The sequence below is a fragment of the Girardinichthys multiradiatus genome, chromosome 20, assembly GCF_021462225.1.
Source record: "Girardinichthys multiradiatus isolate DD_20200921_A chromosome 20, DD_fGirMul_XY1, whole genome shotgun sequence".
Taxonomy (NCBI): domain Eukaryota; kingdom Metazoa; phylum Chordata; class Actinopteri; order Cyprinodontiformes; family Goodeidae; genus Girardinichthys; species Girardinichthys multiradiatus.
In genome coordinates this window covers 9,772,917-9,792,827 of record NC_061812.1, presented here as the reverse complement: position 1 = coordinate 9,792,827, position 19,911 = coordinate 9,772,917, and the positions used below count along the sequence as shown (strand labels likewise).

The 19,911-nt window shown below is 40.6% G+C and overlaps 1 protein-coding gene across 6 annotated transcripts in view; it reads right to left on the bottom strand.

The window, feature by feature from the left end:
• Positions 1-19,304, bottom strand: part of anks1ab (ankyrin repeat and sterile alpha motif domain containing 1Ab) — a 69,907-nt gene extending 50,603 nt beyond the window's left edge. For 2 of the 6 annotated variants that reach the window (XR_007035416.1, XM_047347572.1), the window contains exons 1-2: positions 18,340-18,755; positions 1,667-1,739 (exon numbers count right to left, since the gene is read on the bottom strand). Coding sequence is in view for 5 of the 6 variants with exons in the window: in XM_047347572.1 (XP_047203528.1) it covers positions 1,667-1,739; positions 18,340-18,624 (358 nt within the window). In the remaining variant the exon portion in view is untranslated. Of the gene's footprint in view, positions 1-1,666; positions 1,740-18,339; positions 18,760-19,233 lie in introns of those variants that run through there. The other 4 variants (XM_047347571.1, XM_047347574.1, XM_047347568.1 and 1 more) reach the window with 3 other exon arrangements.
• Between the last annotated feature and the right edge of the window lie 607 nt (positions 19,305-19,911).

Below are 19,911 nucleotides of genomic sequence, written 5' to 3'. Positions count from 1 at the left end.
GTTTTGTCTCCTCTTTTTAATCCTTCCACTCATCAAAAAGTAAAAACGTAGGACTACCCTCCAGCATTTCTTCCTTTGGGCCTCTGAAAGACAGACAAACTCCTAATGAGACTTTTAAGTGGTTAATTATTGTAATTTTGAGTGTTGGTGTATTTGTTCTTTATTTTTTTAGATTTTAATTACTTTAATCAGTAGTTCTTAGAAAGTTCATTAAATAGTTTAAATTTCCCTTTCTAGTACTTTGAAGATTGATCAAAATTGTTCCTCTTTACTGGTAAGAATTTATTTCTTTGGTTCAATTAATTATTAGTAAGTACATATTGGTTGATGAAAACTTGAATTCTGAATCTATAAGTGATTTTCTGAGTCTTCCTCTTTTAATTGAAGTGTTGATCAGCTTTTACATTAACTTCAACTAAATTCTAATCTGAGAAATGTACTGATTGTCCTTTTACTGCAATAACGTTTCCTGCTTGGAATGGCAAAGAAATGTTGATCCTGTAGAGTGTGTTTTCTTTTTTGTGCATTATAATACTGATCAATACATGAACATCAATATAATTTAACGCAGCCTAATATTGCTAGACAAGCTTTAGCTAGAAACTCGTACTCATCCGTTTTTTTGTGATCATTCCGCTTCATCCAGGACTAGGTCACAGGGGCGGCAGACTCAGTAGAGACGCCCAGACTTCCTTCTGCCCAGACACCTCCTCCAGCTCCTCTAGGGGGAGCCCAAGGCGTTCCCAGACCAGCTGAGAGACGTAGTCCCTCGAGAGTGTCCTGGGCCGTCCCCTGGGCCTCCACCCAGTGGGATGTGCCTGGAACACCTCCCGAGGAAGGCGTCCAGGAAGCATCTGGTATAGATGCCCGAACTTCCTCAACTGACTCCTCTCAATATGGAAGATCAGCAGCTCTACGCCGAGATCCTCCCGGATGGCCGAGCTCTTCACCCTATCTCTAAGGGAGTGCCCGGCCACCCTACGGAGGAAGCTCATTTCAGCCGCTTGTATCTGGGATCTCGTACTTTCATTCATGACAAAGTTCATGCCCATAGGTGAGGGTAGGAACGTAGACCGACAAGTAAATCGAGAGCTTTGCTTTTCAGCTCAGCTCTCTCCTCACCACAATGGACCGACACAGCGTCCTCATTACTGCGCCAGCTGCACTGATCCGTCTGTCGATCTCCCGCTCCATTCTCCCCTCACTCATAAACAAGACCTAAGATACTTGAACTCCTCCACTTGAGCAAGGAACTCCTCTCCAACTAAAGAGGGCAAGCCACCCTTTTCCAGAAAGGGCTGGCTGGAAACTAACAACAGTTAAATAGACATTTGAAAATACGGCTTAAACAATGATTAAGACACAGATTCCACAAGAAGACATTTCTGAAGCACATGTTTTAGTGTCAATTGGTAGGCATTGTCTTAACCTTCTATTTGGAGTAAATCATGTAAACCCATTGCAATCATTTACAGTACTGTAAATTTTATCAAATAATAACACATTAATTGTGTCTTTGTAGGGAATTGCATAAAGGAAACTAAATTTCTATGATTTTAAAGCTTTAGTTGTATGACACTACAAACCTTTGATGGTTTTTCGTTGCTTTTTTTAGCAAAAAGAAATCAAGTGAAAAGGCTCACCATCAATACAAGTAAATAATTACCTGGGCTTGGTTTGGGCTGCTTGCTTTTGGTTGTTTCAATGCCAGCCCCAATCAACGTCATTATCTTCTCAATCTGTTAAAAACAAACATGAAACATTGGTCAAAATATATCACATTTGGTTATAAAATTCAACACTTACAAATTAGAACACCTAACGCAATTAAAGTTTTTTTCTGAATGAGTGAGACTTGCTATATAGAATTAGAACTGTGTGCTGCTGTTTCTGTTAGAGTCGGTCAGTAGGTGGACTTCTTTGCGGAGATGGACTGTGAGCACCACTCTAACACAGAGAGCAGTTCAATGAGTAATCCAGTGCTTAGCGAAAACATAGACAGGTAAAAGGGTGAATTACAACCAAGAATCTTCAGCAGCTCAGCCTTACTATGGCCCTTAGAAGTTTTTGTAACCAAAACACAACCTCTGGAGACCCTGATCTGATTGAGTTTGCCGTATCAGTCATACAATGTCCTGTATTTAGACTCAACAAATACAAAAGCAGTAGCTTGATGCAACATCATGTGTACACAGTGTGGCAGGCATGAGCTCAGGAAAGGGATGTTTTGGGCCTTAGAGCCAGGAATGTTTATTTAAGAAGTCACTGGCTTTCCAGAGCCAAAATAGAAACACTGTCAGTTGTTTGCATTTGTCTTATATTGCCACGGTGAAGTTTTACTGATGTGCTTTTGGAACTAGTGTACATGTTACATGAAATCATAGCAAGAAACATGTCAACTAATATTAGTTTTCTGAGAAAAAGGGACTAAATAACAAATAAACTGTAGGTCTTAATTCTGGAGTTAAAACTGAGCTGAAAATTGGCCATTAGAGCATAGTGTCACAGTAAACAGATCCTGTGGTATTTCAGTACTGTCATTCACTGAATGGCAAAAGCTGAATCAGAGAACATGCAAAACTCAAGTAGCAGAGTGGAAGTTTATCCAGCCTTTCTACGTTTCACCTAATGTAAAACACCTTATAGGAAGTGCGTTACTTTAGCTTTTCCTTAATAAGATGATCAGATAGGATCCGTGATAGTCTCTTGGCATCAACTTTAATTCATCTTCACTAAAACCTCAATTTACTAAAAATATTGGCTTTAAGTGAAGATAAATGAGATTAGCTTAAACAGATCCTTTCTTCTATTTTTCTTTTTTTGTTGTTTGAGTGGCTGGCTTCCATGTTTGCTCAGGAAAAGGCTTCGCTGCAAAGTTAATAATTTGACACAATCAGCTGTCCACTGTCTCCACATACTTGCTGAAGATGAGAAGTGCTGCAAAGTTACAGGTGGATGTAATCAGCTGGGCTTCTTCTAACTTCACTCTCAGATATGCATTGTAAATTGAATTTGCCTGCATTTTACCATAACTAGAATTGAATTGGAAGATGAACTGAAACTAAACCTGTCCATATCAGTTGGTTGATATGTATTTCTGAATATGAAATGTACCTTTCTGTAACATAAACTACCTTGAGATGACATTTGTAGTAAAATGGCAATATCTAAAAATGAATTTAACTGAATTGAATTAATATGAATTTAACTGAAATGAGCTACATGGTAACATGGACCCAATATCTTCAGCAGAGATATATAAAGTACATTTTTCTGTCACCATATACTAAGACAAACACACACTCTGGAACTCATATGTATTTTATACACTGCAGATTAGAAGAACTAACACATGTGTACAGGGTGCTGAGGTGTTTGCTGACACTCAATGCTTCAAGGACAGTAAGATCTCACACGCATTCAAATATATCATTCTGTATTTATGCAAACAAACCACACATTTGTTCAATAATACTGAATGGCAACTGACATGCAGAAAAAACAACCTGAATGTAAATGTTTGTCAGCTGCAAGCAAGCCGACGTTGATGCACAGATGGCCTCAAAATGTATGTGCTAAACATTGCAAACCAGACTGGTATCTAAATATAGAAACCCTGGAGTAGACTTTCCACAATAAGCAATACAAGTTTTTGCAAGGTTGAAAAACTGATTCTACTTTCACTACTGACACCAGGCAGAGACACAGCCAGGCTTATTTGATGTAATATTTATTGTTTGAAAAAGCACTATGCTCTTCGCTAGTGGCATCAACACTGTGGAAAAGCCTTGATTCATTTGGAAGTCAGGCACGTGGGATGCATGGCATATGCCTGCAGCGATACAGACCTCACATTATTCTTTGAATTAACCCAGTTACATTCTATATAACACACACACACACACACACACACACACACACACACACACACACACACACACACACACACACAGAGTCCAGGAAAGCATTACATCTAAGCTGAAGTTCACATTTATTCAAACCTGTCACCAAAAATGCTGCCTTTGAGCGAAAACAGTGTCAACAAAATTAACAGAGGTGAAATATTTTACAGCTGGAAATTATTACAAAGATCTCCAGCAAATAAAACACAGAATAAAAATTAGGAACATATACATTTGTTGCACTTTACATTACAGGAAAAATCTGACATTATCTGATTTTGAAAAACCATCCAACCTTTACTATAGGCTATGGTGATCCTTTAGCCCTGAAGTCTAAAGTCTGTCACACCAGCCACACTAGTAACTAGTAGCAATTATTTAGAGTATACACATCACACATCAACGCCCCAGCTAAGATTTAAACTTGTGACCTCTTAACTGTGAGGGACTTTTCTATCCCATAGCCTGTGTGTATCCTTGATAGAGATACATTTTTTTGTTTTGTAATTGTTTTTATCCATGTTCAAATTTCCTTTTCTGACACTGAACTGAAGAATGATCATGTGGAGGTCAACAAGTCTTCATAAATCTTTAACAAACATATATCATATATTTATTTATTTTCTATACCTGCATAATCTCTGTGAGGTTTTAGGATCATTCATTGAGGTTGAGTTGACAGTAAGTATATGTCCAAGCTCAAGTACCCCTGACTCAAACTGAAATAATAATTATGATGTTGGAGGAAAATGACACATATTGGCATCCAGTTAAGTCAGAACGTAGTGGAACTACATTTTGTTACAATTACTAGTGATCATTTGTGCTATTTATAACAGTCTTGTTTTTTTTTTTATATGTTTTTTGCACTAGTGGCCTTTATTGTTCTCAGTGTTTCTGACAGGAAATGGGTGGAAAGAGGGTATGCAACAATGGAAGTCATGCAACAAAGGTTGCCTGGGCCAGGAGTTGAACCCATGACAGGCTGCGTTAAGGACTGAAGCCTCTGAATATGGATCATGTGCTCTTACAACTGCGCCATCGCCACACCCAATTTCCTTCTTTTTAATAGAGCCAAAACTCAGTAAGATTAGATAGAGAGCATCTTAGCATAGCAATTTTCAAAATGTTACCAAATATTTACAATTAGATGTAGGCCTAGGCTATTCCATCGCAGCTCTGCTTGTTTGTTTAGGGTCAGTCTCAAGTGTTTTATAGTCTCTAACCTGTTTTTTCTTTCTCAACTCTAACCCACTTCCCTGTCTTTGCTGAAAAAAGCATCCCCACAGCACTATGCTGCCACCACCAGGTTTCACAGTGGGCATGGTGTGTTCAAGGTTTTTACTTTTTTCTCCACATTTAGCATTTTCCCATTTCTGAAAAAGAAAAAACACTTTTAGTCTTATCTGACCAGAGCACTTTGTTCCACATGTTTTCTGTGTCTTCCTGATGCCACATGGCTTGTGGCAAATGCTGGAGGGAAATTATTTTGGCCTTCTTTCAACACTTGACCAGTCCTGCCATTATTTCATTGAGATCAGATTTATCAAGTGCTCGGCTAATAGTGGTCCCATCAACAGACTGTCTCCTCTGGAATGTGAATATCTGCAGCTCCTCCAGAGTCACCAAGGGCTTATCTGCTTCCCTGATTAATACTCTCCTTACCTGTCTTTGTAGGTTTGAAGGAGTGCCATACTCCTACCCAAGGGTGTCCATCTCTATCCCTCTATCCCTTAGAGGCTCCCCTGGTTCTTTAACATGCCTCTGCAGATTTTCATGACAAACAGAGGGGGCTTATGCAGAACAGCTTCATTTATACTGAGAGTTAACAACAGAAAGGTGGACCTTTACTAATTAGGTAAACTTGCAAGGTAAATAGCTGCACTGGATTTAATTTAGGGGTAAACAAGTAAATGGAGCTGAATACATGTGCTGGCCAAATAATCAGGTTTATATTTGTGAAAGAAATAATCATTTGTATCATCTTCCTTCCAGTTATGCACAAAATAATCCCAATATTATACATTGAAGTTTTTGATTGTAATTTGAACAATTCACAGGGTATGAATACTTAAGCACACCTCTGTAAATACAGGAACACATTTCATTTTAAATATTATGATTTATGTTGATTTCAGTGACACTGTATATATCATATTTATTCAGACCTTCAGAGATATTTCCAAGACATAAGGTTCTCCCTCAACAACTAAAAGAAAATTGATCCTCACTGATGCTTCTCTTCGGATGAGCTAGAGAGTCTGAATTCATCTCTGAACATTTATGCTCCTTCATTTCCAGCATTCAGAAACATAATCTTTTACTTCCAGTCCAATACCTAAGACCAGTGCAGATGGTTCCTTGGTGCTGGAACAAGCCACCAAATTATGTTAGTGAGTGCTCACTCTACTTTAAAGAACGTATCACTCTAGCATATCGGAACTGTTTTTATAAAGGTACAGTCCAAAATAACACTGAAAGGTTTCAGAATGTATGACAACCTTTCTTGGGCTATTACGACAACACATTTGATGCAAAGTCCTTGCAGTAAATTAACATGTCATCTTCTCTGCCCCACCCACCGTTTCCCCACATTTTCTGCTGATATTTGTCTCTTGTAGTCATTTTCTTAGACACCTCCTTGAGGTGGAAATGGGGAATGCAAGACTTTATGCTAAATATTCAGTTTGTAGGTAATATATGACAAGAGGAAATGTATATTGATTGGCTGTATTTCTGTTCTCTATATTCAACATAATAAAAACACACAAACTAAACAGTTTTTATCTTGCACTTGCTCCATTTGTATAATCATTTAAATAATCTTACTGTAAAGATTTTATGCCAGTATGTATACCTAAAGCTTAGACTTTCTGCAATTATCTTTAGAGCAAAGAATAAGCTAAATGCATAGACTTACACTTAATAGTTATACTGTTAGATAAATTGATGCTGCACAAGGCACCAAAGAACACAGCCATTTACTGATCATTCCGATTGCGCTTTATCTAGATTCTCAGAATCTTTTAATGTTACTGAAGCCCCAAAATAATGCAAAGAGTGCCATTTTTCATAATTAGAATTACAATTTGTCCATGTAGTTTGTACTCTTTTATCCAATTAAGTTGGTGACCTGCTGTGAGATGTTACAACAGTTTTTTAGTTCCCTCCGGTTAACTAAGCGTAATGCACTTGGCCCCCTGCACACAATAAGCACAGTGATTCAGCCAGCCTGAATTAGTTGTTGTGCATCATTGCCTTTGGTAAAAATAGACTGTATGCATACTGTATTGATCTTATTATAAATAATCAACTTGACTGAATTGGAATTCGCTGGAAAATTTCCAAATGTGAATATGAGCGCACAAGCAAAGACAGGCAAAGATGTGCACCAGGACTCTCTTTTCTCCAAACATCTATGTAACAAGACTCTTGGAAAGCTATGCAGCGATTGTGCAAAACATAGCGGTAGTGAATGGAAGCACCTAAAAGTCTCCATATAGTCTGTTGTAGTCTTGATTTACTTGTGAGGGTTTAACTGCATGTCATTTATTGATTTATTTAAAAATGTGGTCTGTAGGCATCATTAGACATCAGATATTTATGTACTGACCAAGGTGCACACCACAGTAAAAAAACACGTTTTTTTCCTGAGAATGTTTAAGAACAGATTTTGGTAAAACTATTTAATCCATTTTACAGTGTTGCCATTCCGAATGTTCTAATTATATAGTTTTTTTGTTTTGTTCCAGTTTGTTCCAGTTTCTGTAGTTCTATATTAAATAATTTCACAGTGCACTCTATATATGGGAGCTGCCCCGGTGCAGTGTACGTTTGACACTGACAGGCACTTAGTGCATCAGAAAAGTGAATTTTAAAATGGTCTATATGCTTAGAAAAAGAGTCAAAAGACCGAAATGTAATTTATTAATGCGAATAGTATAAAGAGTTTTATTCTCTAAAAATTAAGGAATAGGGACTCTGTAATAAAGAATACTGAATTTGGTTCACTGTTTCATCTGATGTAGAGACATTGAAACAGTATTTAATGTTTGTGTTCTCACTTTGTTTCAGTATGATTTTATTTGCGCCATTGTTCCTCATCTCCTTTGTCTGCATGAGATAATCTTAAACAAAGTGCTTTAGGGATACAGAGTACATTATTGTTTACTGAGCCTGTCTCTCTCGGGCACAGATGATGGCTGAAAGCCCAAAACAGAGGAGATAATGAAAACGATGACTCGATATATTAAACCAAGCAAAACAAGCTGCCTGCTTCACTGGCGTTGGTCTGAAAACAGGATTACTGCTACAGTATCACTGTCAATGAAGACAGATGGGCCAGAAGCACCGGAATGAATGAAACGCAAATCACATAATTATATCCAACAGTTCTGATTATTTGAAGTGAGTATTTAATAGCTTTGAAACCACACAGTGTAAATGAAGTCAGCGTGAATGACAACAACCAGATGGTGAAGTCACTCTAAACGTAGGCTGGTACGGTTTGTGAAGAAGTTTGCTCTCATAAATGTTTGTATCGGGATTTTGGTTTGTAGTTTTTGGAAAACGGGTTTATAAATTCTGTGATAATGCAAACTTATGTGAACGGCTTGTTTTATTTATACATTTTTCCATAAAGTTTTTGTTGTTGATGATAAAAGGTTCTTGCTGTACAATACTACTGATAGCATAATACAGATATGGTGTGTGATTATATTATTGTAGGGATTTAGTATAAATGACAGGTCAAATGATAAGATATGTAATTTCTGTTGTATGTATTTTAATCCATCTGAATAAAGGACATCCTCAAGCTCTATACAAGATTGATGCATAACAGCAGAGTTGGAATATTTATGAAGCCTTTCAGATGCCTCTGGTGCAGCTATATATGGGTACATCCAACTGTGTAAATCATTTAAACCAGCTATTCATTTTTCTATTTCAAAGTAATGCAGCTTCTTTTTTTTTACAAACAATTTATAAAAAAATAAAAATGTTTTAATGTTTTTATTCAAACACTGGACTGGATAAAACAATGCTATATAGTATCTGGCATGTTCAAACCTGGTTGACAGATTTAACTTAATTTATTGCAAACCAAACCAAAAGATCCAACAGAGAACCATGACCTTTTTTTACTAGTTCACTTTATTGTCTACTGATATGTTAACTAAATCATAAACTTGTCTTGTTGTGAAGATCATAAATATTTCAGGAAAATTTTATCTAAGGTACATGTTTTAAGAAGAGTTACAACATGAAAGTTTGAGTAGCTGACAAATAAAAAAGCTACATAGATTTAAAAAAAAATAAGCATAACATTTTACAAAGAAAACAAAAAAGGCAGTCAGAATTTCTTCTTCAGTTTAAGTGCATATTTTATTCTGGATTTGTTTAAAAAAAAAAAACAACAAAAAAACTACATTATTTTAAAATATTCTACAGCCAATATGAAGCCAAATTGCAATTCACCACACTTTTTGCTCCCCAACATCGGCCTTTCTAGATCTTTAGGATGTGTTTGCTCTGCCACACCTCTAACAAAATTATGAACTAGCTGAAATATATTGTTAAAAATTAGTCAGTCATTTTCTATATCACTTCCTCCATGGTGGGTCGCGGGGAAGCTGGTGCCTATCTTCAGCGTTCTATGGGCGGGAGGCGGGGTACACCCTGGACAGGTCGCCAGTCCATCGCAGGGCAAGACACACACACACAGGACAAACAACCATGCACACACTCATTCACACCTAAGGGCAATGTAGAGAGACCAATTAACCTAACAGTAATGTTTTTGGACTGCGGGAGGAAGCCGGAGTACCTGGAGAGAACCCACGCATGCACGGGGAGAACATGCAAACTCCATGTCCCCCGGCCGGGGAGTCAAACCCAGGACCTTCTTGCTGCAAGGCAACAATTATTATAAATTATTCCTATCAGCTAATTTAATATAATAAAAATATTTATAGTTTGGTTCTCTTTTGATTTTAGCTATTCAAAAATTATACCATTGATAACAACAAATCCTGATGTATTACTTTCATTTTCAAAACAGTGTCATGGAAAACTAAAATACAATTAATTATTTCTAAAAGAAAATGTCTACAGAAACCCCCAGTGAAGAATATTAAATCACCATGATTAGAGTTACTTTAGCTGTTTATCTCGCAGCAACAATTAACTGATATGAAACAAACAACAATTTTGTTTTGCATGCGACACCACATAAAAATAAATATTATTGCTATAGATTACGACCTTTTCTTTGTTTTAAAGTACATAGTAAAGACAACAGGATGGTGTAATAAATAAGCAAATTGACATAGCCTACCAAGACTTAACCTTTTAGTTAAGGAAAGCATCGTATCCAAAATTGATTAATGAACTAGTTAACAATTGTTAAGTGGTAACCTATGAACATGAATTAGTCAGTCAGTCATTTTCTACCGCTTATTCCATAGTGGGTCACGGGGAAGCTGGTGCCTATCTCCAGCAGTCTATGGGCAGGAGGCAGGGTTACACCCTGGACAGATCGCCAGTCCATCACAGGGCAACACACAAACAACCATGCACAAACTCATTCATACACCTAAGGGCAATTTAGAGAGACCAGTTATCCTAACAGGCATGTCTTTGGACTGTGGGAGGAAGCCGGAGTACCCGGTGAAAACTCACACATGCACGGGGAGAACATGCAAACTCCATGCAGAAAGATCCCCAGTCGGGAATTGTACCCAGGACCTTCTTGCTGCAAGGCAACAGAGCTACCAACATGAACATGAATTATTATGTTTCAATTTTTGTGGACTAAACTCAAAAACAGTTCTGATTGAGGATGAACTTGCAACACATCATCCTTACACATACTGTGCAGAAGACACAGAGAATATTTCAACTTGATCTAATTTTTAAGAGAATTCTGAAATGGGTTTAAAACTCTAAAGATAGATAAGCTAATCCAAAACATAAATAAATGAACCCGGTTCTGCCTTTTAATATTTGAGCATTACTTTTATTCACTGAGTTATATTAGAAGAACAAAAGTCAGAAAAATGTCATGTATCAGAACATTATTGTTCTAATCCAACAGAAGCTAATAGGAAATGGACATCAAAATGCACATCATCATGAAGGCGAACCAACAAACAGTCAGCAGCACAGACATCTGCTGCTGCAGGGACCAGGGTGAATGTGGTTACATCTTTGAGGTTTTCCACTGAGTATTTTCCATAATTAAAGTTTTATTTACATCAAAGACAAGCCCACACAGATTCAAATGAGTTAGAGCGTACTGCTGTAGTGTCCCACATTCATCCACAATGTGTTTCAACATGGACAAAAATTTGGCCATTTTTGCATCAGAAGCGGTCTCATTACATCAGCCGGCTCTCGTTTTATGTAAGCAAAAGTGTTAACAGAATACCACGTTCTTTCACTACAATAGGAAACAAAAAATGGTGTGCCATTACACAAGTTGCCACACAGAATAGTATTTAATACACATAAATCCAACATGTCAACTGGATGTAAAGGTTATACTTAAAACAGATATTTTGTTTTTACTTTAATGCCACAGTTATATGGTGTATACTGTGAAGAAATACAGTAATAGTGTTTCCGTGTCAGACTTCATTATCAGACTTTCTTTGAGCTCACTGATTAAAAAAAGAAACTGTCACTCTGAAAGAGGTTCATGTGTTTTTTTTTAAAACAGGCTGTGAATAGAAGAAGACTCTTACTTTCTGCTTTCGCTAAAACAATAGTTTGAACTGGTTAGCTGATAGCAACTGCAAAAAGGGCAAACATGAGTGAAGTGAGCTCAGAGAAAAGGTCAAGAATTGTTTCCCTGCAGATAGAAGGCCACGCTGTTCATTAGATGAGCAAAGACTCGATCTTCTATTCCCCGCAGCTGGGGGTCTTGAGAAATGATTTAAAATTGAGGGAATCAACAAAAGATTGGAACAAACAATACTAAAAAAAAAACAGCTGCCTGATTCTTTTAGAATTCAGAGCAAATTCAAAGACATAACTCTGCTTACTCGTTGATCCAAATAAGATCAACCAGTAAGAGGTAGATTGATAGAGTGACAGGAACCAGTGGGACTCAAGAGTAGGACATTAGGAATTAAATTAGCAGTGAACAAGCAGGGAATAATGGAAGCTTTTGGAAATAAAGACTATTTCTAGAGTTTAAATGACACAAATAGTGGAAGGTTTTGAAAAAAGCACTTCAACCTGACAAAAGTGATGGCATCAGAAATGTTTTTTTTTCTTAAAGCTGATGTAAAACTGAACTTCTGGTTATTCATGTTAAGTGAAGCTTAATGAATCAATAAATCAGGCTGCAAAAAGTTATTTTTGCAACCAGATTTATTGCAGTTATTATTGCAGTTATTCTGTATTCTGAGACAAAAAGTCAATATTACTGATTGAATGCTATATTAAAAATGAAAAAAGAAATCATGAAGGACACTGATGCAGCATCTTCCCCAGTTTCTTTCAGTTAGCTCTTTTAAAAACTTCATGTCGCTTACACAATGAGACATTAACACAAATAAGAAGAACATGTTGAGTAATATAAGCATCAGAAAATGCTGAATTACTTGTTGCTACAGTGATTCCCACCTTATTTGGACAAAAGAGGAGGTGGGGTAGCCCATAGCACCACTCTTTCTTTAACCTGTTAAGCCCTTTGGGGTTTTAGAGCAATTTCCACCTGAAATTACATAACTGAAATAAATTAAGTATAACTTCACAGTTATAAAGTCTAAATGCAAACCTTTGGTACCTATGTAAAGGTAAGACATAAAATAATATTTTCCAAGTGGAACCACTATGGTAACTGTTACTATGTCTGATTTATTTGTGATTAAACAGAAAATAAATCTAATTTATTGGTTTTTTTAAATGAGCATGCAAAACATGAAAAATCTTTTTTTTTTATATATATATCGTGTCCTGTCCGGCAGAGTATCGCTCAGAATTGTTGTCTGAGTGCCAAGAAATTGCCCAACAGATTTACTTTCACAAGCGGAGCATCACAGCTAATGCTTTAAAGCTCTGCTTGATATTTATAAAAGAAACATTATTATAAACTTCTTTGGGAATATTTCAATTGTTACGGACACGGAGACTGAAATGAAAAGGAAAAAAGAAGCTCAAAAAAGAGAGAGATGGGGCAAAAGGGAAAAAAGGGAGAAAAGGAGGAAAAAGTGGAGGAGAGATAGAAGGATGAAGAGAATACAAGATCACACCCTGCTTGCTTATACACCTGCAGCTGTTTTTTTTTTTTTAACAAGTACATTTTACGAATGTAAAATGTACTTAGTGAGAGGTGCAGAACAATATAGAACATCTGTGTATCTGTCAACACCTGAAGCTTAACACCTATGAGTATGGGTGTGGACGTGCTTTTGTATACAAGGTTTCTCCACAAAAATATGCAATAGCGAGTGTTAGGACCCACAGGCCTGCCCCATGGTCCCTGGATGGACACTGAGGAGATCCGAGCCACAGACATCCAAAGGCCCCCCAAAGCACAGGAACCCCAGGAGAACCACCGCCAGGACTACCACAACCCCCCCAGAGAAGAGCAGTTGAGAGTCCCAGGGGAACCACCCAGCAGCAACAGTGCAGAAGCCCCAGGGAGCCGCAGCAACGAGCCCACAGGCCCCGCCGGCAGCTGTCCACGCCCGAGCAGATCCAGCCATGGACCCAGAGGCCTAGACACCGGGACACACCACCCCCGAAGCAGAGGCCCGACAGAGCCCAGGGGGCCAGACCCTGGCAAGCAGCCACCGGGAGTGAGCCAGCACACACCAAAGCACCCGGCCCCGGACACCGAGAACCACAAGTACACCAGCGGGCAGAGACTCCAACCACCGGCAGGTAGTGTGACGGGGAGGAAATAGGCCCCCCATAATATGGGGTGCCTAAGCTGATCCAAGAAAGGAAGCAGTCCAAGACCCAACCTGTCGCAAAAGAAAATAAAAACCACACACAGTCACAATCACCCACTCCCACCCTAATGCATACACATAAAATCACTCGCACCCAACGTAAAGACAAACAACAATGGACGTCATACACTCACTCACACTCCTTATGCATACTCTATACTCCCAGGTCCAGGCGCCGGTACCCCCTAGGGGCAACCAGCCCCTGGACCCAGGAGGTGGTTCCCTTCCCTCCTGGGGCAGAGACAGGCAGACAGCGCCGGCACCGCCCAGACCTGGGTGACCCCGGCCCGGCTCCCGCCCCGAACCCAGTCCCCAACAACCCCCATCCACCTCCAGGGGGGCTATGTACAAAAGAGGGGTCCACATGGCTCAAAGCAGCCCGCCAAGAGGAGCCGCCCCAGGACGGAGCAATCCCGACCCCCCAATGAGCTCCGATCCCAGTGAACCCCAACAAGAACCTCCCCACAGGGCCACCCCCAACAAGGGCACCGATATCGAACACATCCCCCCGAACCCAAACGCCACGAATCCCCTCCCCCACAGGGGCACACCCCCACAGGTGAACTCCATGGCCGAGAAGCCGATGAAACCACACCCACACAGTGCAAGCTCTACACACAGGCGCCCTCTAAGAACCCCCACCGCACCCCGCACCCCCACCACACAGCGCGCCACAACGGCAAGGCAAGGGCCCAACCACCCCCGCCCACTGGCGCAACAGGGCAGACCCCACCGAGCACCGCACCACAACAGGACCCCCGACCCCGCACCATGACGGGACAAACTCATCCACCAACAGGTCCCTGGCCAGCGGCAGGCACCCAGGGCCTGTGTCCCCCACCAGGTCCCGCTTAGCCACAAAAAACACTACATCACTGCCACTGCAACGACCGCCCAGGGAGAAACACTATCCAGCTCAGCTCCACCATCGCCGCCCAGCCGATCCAAACGCCGGCGACCCCACGCCCTAGAAGTGGACAAAACCCCTCCACCCCACAGGCTGCAGCTCCTCCACGCCACCCCCCCCGCCCACTGCCCCGATCCCCCCTCGGACACAACAGCCAGCAGAGCAGCACACCTCCAAGCCCGCCCAACCCCCCCCAGACAGCGCCAGCAGCCCCAGCTCACCAGTCCACGAGAGGGATACATGCATTGTGATGGAGCTGGCAGAGGGAGGTGTCCGGGGATGGGGAGGGAAGGACTGGGGAGCAAACTGCTCTCCCAGGGAGCCAGCTCCTCGGCTGACCCCAATAGGCACCCCCGTTTGCCGAGTACCAACAAAGGAGGGAGGCATAGGCACATCTGCCGGGCAAAAAACTAGGGAAAGGTAATACTGAAAACCGGGACCAACGTCCCCAGCCCCCCCGGAACCACCCAGCCCCTCAGACCTCGATCCCCAGCCCCGTTACCCAGTCCGCCGCCCGAAGTAGCCACCGACCCCCAACAAAAAGGAGCCAGCCAGAAGCGCCCAAGCGGCCAAGAATGCGGCCCCACTCCAAACAATGGAGCAGACCAGCCGGCCCAGCGCAACCAAAATACGCCACACAAAGGAGGGCACATGACCAGCATGCCCAGCCACCCCGAAACCAAGGGGCAGAGCCAACAGAGCGCCCAGCCCCCAAAGCCCGGCACCAGGCAACAGCCACAACCAGGCAAGCAGGGCAACAAAACACATCCCACTCCAACATCAAGGCCGCCACCAAACTGCACCCGACCCAAAACGGCAGGCCCACCCAAATGCAAGCCCCAGGCCAGGATAGGTACATGCACTCAGTGCATGCTGTAGGTCTTGGCTACAGCATGACCTAAATGACCTAAAACGTGTTTAGTCTAATTTAAAGTCAGACAAAGAGGAAAAAAAGGTTATATGTCTACTGTTGCAGTAACTATTTTTCCTTTAATATAAGCCTTCATTCATGTTTTAAGCACAGCATCAGCACCTACTAACTTGGAAGAGTCGTGCAGGCAGTATCTGTCGCCACACCACATCCAAATGCCAACCAAAACAAATGCCTTGAAACATTGAGGGGAAAAAAGACATCTGAAGCAGCTGAAAAACAGGATGCCCTCGAGAACAGGACACCCCACCCAGAATGGCCTGAACAAACAGTGTGTGTCAGAGAGCAAAGGGGTAGAGCAGAGAGCAGGAAAAGGGCATGGGAGATGACAGAGAGGGAGAAACACAAATTCAAGAGGAAGTACAACAGTTTCTCTGCCTTCCGTGGTGACACATTTCTGTTTTAACAGTATAATTGCAAAAGTCAGTGTCACAGGGTCATAGCCGTCTTTATGCACTAAGCAGGGCTTAAATGAAGATGGCATCAGTTTAGGCATTTAGAATCCAAGATTATAACAGATAGAGCAGATAATCTTATTCAAGGAGAATCAGAAGTCAGAAGTCAATGCAACCAGGATGGGTTTTCTTTTACAGAACCATTTTAACTAAATAATATTTTTAAGATTAGCCGAATGTCTGTTTTGTTTATTACTTGGACTGAATTGGTCTATATAGTTGACATTAAATCAGACTAAATCTGAATCTGACTCTATGGTTGGACTGTATTGAAATGAGGTGGTCTGTGTATAAATGAGTTTCTTTTTCTAGTAAACTTGCTTTGAGATAATGTGAATTTGCTGTGTGAAAGTGAATTGAACTAAACTGTATTGGTGTATAAAGATGATATTTCCATTTTGTCATCTTCAAGCATGAAGGTTTTTTTTTTGTTAGCTGATGTGGATGGAAATAAAAAATAAACATTTCCAACAAACAGCACCATGAAGACCAATGAACACTCCAACTACATGAGAGGAATAGTTGTGAAGAGGTTTAAAGCATGTTTGATTATAAAATGTTATCCCAAGCTTTGAAAATTTTGCAAAGCACTGTTAATTTCATCACACTAAAAACAGGGAAAGTATGGCACAACTGCAAAACTACCAAGACATGGCCATCTACCTAAACTGACTCAAAAGATCCACAGCTCAGGTAGGAGGTGGTGTTGTCAGGACAACAATTAGTTGTGCACTCCACAAATCTGACCTTTATGGAAAGAGTGGCATGAAAAAAATCATTGCTGAAAGAAAGGCATGAAAGTCATTTTTACAGTTTACCAAGCCATGTATGGGATGCTGCAAACATGTGGAAGGAGATCAGATGAGACTAAAACAATTTTTTTTTTTGCATCTATGCAAAATGCTATGTGTGAGAGAAAGCTCTCTGCACATTTTCCTACCAAGATCTTGCTGAAACATGGTGGTGGCAGCATTATGCTGTTGGGATGCTTCTCTTCAACAGGGACAGGAAAGCTGGTCAGAATGCTAGAAGAAAATCTATAGATGCTGCAAAACACACAAGACCAGGCCCAGAGGTTTGTCTTTCAATATAACAACAAACTTTGACACACTGCCAGAGCTACAACAGAATGGTTAAGATCAAAGTATGTTCATGTGATAGAGTGCCTCATTCAAATTAAATTCAAATGAGAATCAGTGGCAGCACTCAAAATTTTATCTTTACAGATGCTCTCCAATCTGACTGAACTACAGTTGTTTTGTAAAAAAGAAGAACAAAAAACATAGTCTCTAGATGCATATGGTAGAGACAACTTCTCCAAAACTGCAAGCTGGTTCTACAAAGTATATAACTTGCTGGGCTGAATGAAATACAAACCACCTTTTTCAGATTTCTCTTCATTGAAGTTTGTGGTGGTACTGTAATAAAATGTCAAAAGGTTCAAGGGTGTGTATTTATTTTGAATGCGAACGTCTTGAATTGGGATTAAGTATTGTGCACAATGTTAGGAATCTTGATTCTGCTGCGGAAAACTGTCATAGCTGTGGTTCGGTAAACACATTATTCGTCACAGACTTTTTGTTATATATTGTGTTATATTTTAAAGTTTTGGAAACTGAACTCTTTAGTTATTTCACTATGTTTATAGAACTGAAAGTAGGAGATGGCATTCCACAATAAGTGTTAAAGCTGTTGCGGATATTAGTGGGGACTGAAGGAGTGGGTCAGAAATACATGGGGTTGGGGACGGGGTGCAGTGAAGGATTGCTCATAGTGGGGTGAAAAGTAGATGGCGCAAGACGGAGCAAAGGAGCCAGAAAAGAGCAGGAGGAGACACTGGAAACGTGGGTCGGCCCCTGAGACATGTACTGAATGGATGTGGTATGACAGCACAAGCCCAATTAGTCTTGGATGCCAGGGCTGCTACAGGGAGGTCGGTGCAAGTGATCAAGCCATTCATGCATTCAAGCACCCGCCCGCAGGCATTCTCTGCCGACAGCCTGGGTAAAGTTACTCCATCAAGCTGAAATGTATCTATTTTTTCCACTAATCCTTCCTTGCTTCTCTTATCACTCTCCCTTTCTTCTCATTCACATACAGCAACACACTCCAAAGTACCATTCTCTCTGACATCTACACCCAACTGCCTGTTTCCCCATCCCAAGAGCTTGTGTATTACCTCATCCCACTCAGATGCAAAGGAAGGCATGCGCTCCATTGATGGCTTCCCAGAATTGCAGTTAGCCACAGACCCACTGCAGTTAGCCAGACCTCCGTCCTCCTCTCCGACCGGGGATGACAACAAGTCAGAGTCTGACTTTGACAAGCTTCGAAGCAGTCCCAGGTCTGCAGGTCTCACTTTGATCACTGTTGCGGACTCAGACGAAACTTTGCTCCCATCCGGCACGTCGGTCTTTGGATTCTGCATCACCTTGGTGGTGTTATCTGGCATGCAGTCGGCCATTGTTGTAGGGCTGCAAAGTGCAACTCAGGTTCATCCGTTCTGATGATGCAAAGATTAATCCAATGTTTTAGGGGAGCTTGTTGCACAAATTCAAATGTTGGACTGAAAATATACAGGTTAATAGATCAGAAATACTGCGGGATCACAAAAGTATTTCCCTACTGAAGGCTCATGCTATGAAGTTCCCTATAGGCAAAGACAGCATATAACGGAGACACTTGTCCACAGAAACAAAAACTAAGGCCCACCCACTAGTTGTATCCTGTTGCCCTCCCCTCGGTAAATAGCTGCATTCTTCTGAGACTCCTATCTCATATCAACTTTAAACTGTAAGACAAGTTATTTTGCGTGGTTATAAGGCTGAAAAATAGTCATAGCAGAATTCTTAGTGAGTAAACCAGCATTAAAAGACAATTAATGCTCTTAAACAATTGTGCAAAGCATACCGTATGATCCACACAGTGGCAAACAGCTTTAAATAAGAAAAACACAAAGAGACATTAAAATGAGCCCCAAACTACAGCCTAATATATAATGACTAAGAGTCAAACTAATCACACTTAACAAAAAAAGAAAAGGTTTTATGAATCCATTTTCTCACCAACTGACTTTTGAAATCCTGGTTATTTCTTTTCTCATGGGTCCGTGACCGTCCTGCTCAAATGTTGCTTCCCATCTCCAGGAGGACCGGTTTTATCTTGAAGTGAGAATCAGAGGACGTGCACATCCCAAAGCTGGGTCTTATGCAGACTGACAGCTGGGATTATCAGGTTACTGATGCACTGGGGAGCTGCTCCATTTTTAAGGAGTGCAACGTGGGATTCATCTCTCACTGACTGTGAGTCTGAGGTCACAAAGATGGACTTGGTTGCTGTATTGGGTGATGATATGATATGAAATAAATACATTTTTAGGCAAGTAGATATCCACTATGGAATGCCAATAAAACATTTATATGTCAGGTCTAACTTTAGTCCATCTGCGCATTTCCTTCACTGTGAAATGAAGTATTAAAGTATGTAATTTGTGAATTTTGATATCGCCCAACTAAAATTGTTGGAGACCAAACAGTCATGTTCCTGTCCCTCTATAAGAAAATGTATCATATGCATTCATAAAAACTACTCAGGGATGAATTAAGAACCAGAAGGACCAAAAAGTAGCCCTGATTTCACATCAGTGTCCCATGGCATTTATGGGTTTAACAAAGGCATGATATGTAATTTGTACCTCTCACTGGGGCATCACAGCTAATCCCATGTGTTTCAGATTGGTATCACATGTAAT